General features: G+C 36.2%; 1 protein-coding gene across 1 annotated transcript; it reads right to left on the reverse strand.

The window, feature by feature from the left end:
- Positions 1-1584: 1584 nt before the first annotated feature.
- On the reverse strand, positions 1585-2147 carry LOC111088856 (putative L-type amino acid transporter 1-like protein MLAS). Its single transcript, XM_022399985.1, has one exon. The coding sequence runs from the start codon at positions 2080-2082 to the stop codon at positions 1588-1590; it is 495 nt and encodes a 164-aa protein (XP_022255693.1). The 5' UTR covers positions 2083-2147; the 3' UTR covers positions 1585-1587.
- Between the last annotated feature and the right edge of the window lie 630 nt (positions 2148-2777).

Consider the following 2777-nt stretch of genomic DNA (forward strand, 5'->3'; position numbering starts at 1 on the left):
ATTGTAAATTGTATTGTTGTGTGTATATTAAAACGTTTTTATGTTAAAAAAAGCAAACTGTGTTGGCAAATATCATAACGAAAATTCTGAGAGTTGATATGTCTGCAAAGAAGTAAAGTATATGCAGTCTACAAAAAAAAGATAACATAAAATAAAAATAAACATCAAACACTATCAAATACACTTTTCAATTTCTATCCTTAATCACTTAGAAAAATAAGTTATTCACAAATTTATTTATGATTTAGCGGCAGCAAAGTCCTTTAATAAGCCCCAAACTTTTAAGTTCTTGACAAGTTCGCTTTCAGTGGAGCCTTTTTTTTTTTTCATTGTTGAGTGCAAATATATTTTGATCAGTTTCGGTATCGAAAAGCAGCGCTACCTAGAAGTATACGGAATGATGTGAAGTTGTAAGAGAAAATGTCGACTAATTTGTTTTCATCCATGTACTGTAGCATTCCAGTATTCAGGACATCTAGTTCATCTGCTAACGCCAGGGCATCAATGTCGTGGTCATCTTCATTGCTCAAATAACTTTCAAGTTTCTGCAGTGATCTCTGAGTTCGGCTTTTTTAATCTTATTAAAGGCTTGTCAGGAACTTAAATCACATATGATGTTCCATCAGTTGTTATAAACGTTCTGTTTTTATTATTACTTTGTAAACAACTGCATGTTAGCATTCTATTCGAAACAATCTTTAGCCTCATTACTAAACGGTGTCATCCTTGTCCTCATATTCAAAAGAGTTTTTTTCTTTTTCTTCCGCGAGTTTCTTTTAAAAAATCTCACCTATTTCCTTCCTATAGATGTTTGTACCAAAATGAATTTTTCTGTAAAGTAAGTGTTTGCTTCCAAAGGCACTTCTTTAAAGACCTGATTTTCTTTTGACTGTAACGTTACAGACACCCCACCTCTCTCTCTCTTTTCGTGATTCGAGATAAGAGTTAATTGTTGCTTTACGACTTCGGTCCCTCATGAAGGGTCATGATTCATACTCCCTGTTGCCCCATTTTTTGTTTTTGTTTTTCTTTACTACTGCCAGACACGAGCTTGCGAGTCGTGTACTCACTTTCTGGCGACGTCTCAGAAAAAAAAAAAAGAACTCGTGAGGACTGTGCTTTGAATCAAAACTTGATTTTTTTTTTCAACGACGTCACTAAAACTGTGTTCCTGACGACGTCAGACTAAACACAAGTCTTTAAGTGACAGCGTAATTTCACGTCAATTTTGAATACGACATGGAACCCAGAGACGAAGAGGCCCTGGGCGCCTTTCTTGGCTTGCGTATAGTTGTTGATTTAAGTTTAACACTGTTATATGTATTTATTTTCTTGTGAAATAAGAGATATTTCGTCTTTATAAAGACACAATTGTTCTATAACTTTATTCCAACGTTATTTCTTGAAACACATGAGTGAATTAAGATAATCAGCCTGTAAATTAACCCCACCTGCAATACTTTAAGAGATTGTACTGAAAACTTAAGTTAATTTTAACATCGACTACGAATATATAAAATTTAAATATTCATTTTATAGTTAATTTTCATAAATCAATTTCGACGTCTATGAATAAAAACGAAAGATCTACTTACATATTACAACCGCAGCTATGAGTCTTACTCCATTTGGTGGCGGCGTACAGCCGGGAAAGAAAGGCTCTAGGATGTAATTCGCGAAAGTCAAGGCAGCTATCGCATTTCCTGTGGGCATAATGATCAAAAGTGCTACCCACAGAAACAAAAATGCTGGTAAGGGTCCAAAAGCTTCATAAATATAGGCATAGTCACCTCCAGATTTTGGTATAGATGTTCCGAGTTCGGCGTAGCACAATGCACCAAGCATCGAAATAAGGCCACACGCTATCCACACGACGAGAGCCATGCCAACGGAGCCTGCTTCTTGTAACACGCCACGAGGCGATACAAATATTCCTGACCCCACTATTATCCCCACAATGATTGCAATTCCATTTAACAACCCAAGTTCTTTCTTCAGTTCTACATTATTTAGAGATTTCTCTCCATTTTTCTTTCCCTCGGGATTCATCGGTTCTTTCTCTGGTATCTGATTTACTGACATTGTGAATGTTGTCTTGATGACAAACCTACAACGTGTTTTCCGTTTATTAATACAACTTAAGCGCCGTGAACTACTTACTCACGTGGGTTGTTGGACTAAAGAGTCAGAACGAGGCTTTAATACACCATTTTTGTCACAAGATCATGCATGTGGCGCCATCGATTGACCAATATCTCTACTTTTTATTATTATTATTACCTTTGCCATGTGAGGGTATTGCAAACGGGTCAATATGTGTGTATGTCTGTGTTTCCGCGTGCCTACCTCAAAAACAAATAGACCAATGTATAAGAAATTTTTACGTGAGATGGGAAGTTAGTATGGAACAATCCTCCTCGGATTCTGGAACACTTTGAAGCATTTTTTATAATGGGGAGAAGGACATTTTTAGCGGTTTTCGGTTAATATCTCTTATAAAGTGTGATCACATTTCTACCAAATTTCATGAGCATATTAAGGTTGAGACTCCTCATCACACAAAAAATGATCCAGATCATTCTGGATCTGAGAAAGATTTTCTGAGTTTTCGAAGGTGAAATTTGACGTTATCCAGTATAAACGCGTGTAATCTCGAAAAGGAGCGGCGGGAGAGGTTATGTAATCTCTCTGATTGCCCTTGCTGTTCATGTGTACGTATGTATTTGTTATTATTGATCATTTGTAAGTTTTCTTATTAAAAATTTCAAGCTACCATT

This window comes from Limulus polyphemus, unplaced genomic scaffold (genome assembly GCF_000517525.1).
Source record: "Limulus polyphemus unplaced genomic scaffold, Limulus_polyphemus-2.1.2 Scaffold4591, whole genome shotgun sequence".
Lineage (NCBI taxonomy): Eukaryota > Metazoa > Arthropoda > Merostomata > Xiphosura > Limulidae > Limulus > Limulus polyphemus.

What these genes read in the sequence shown, in the direction of transcription:
- LOC111088856 (XM_022399985.1), bottom strand. Translation starts at nt 2,082, where the DNA reads ATGTCAGTAAATCAGATACCAGAGAAAGAACCGATGAATCCCGAGGGA.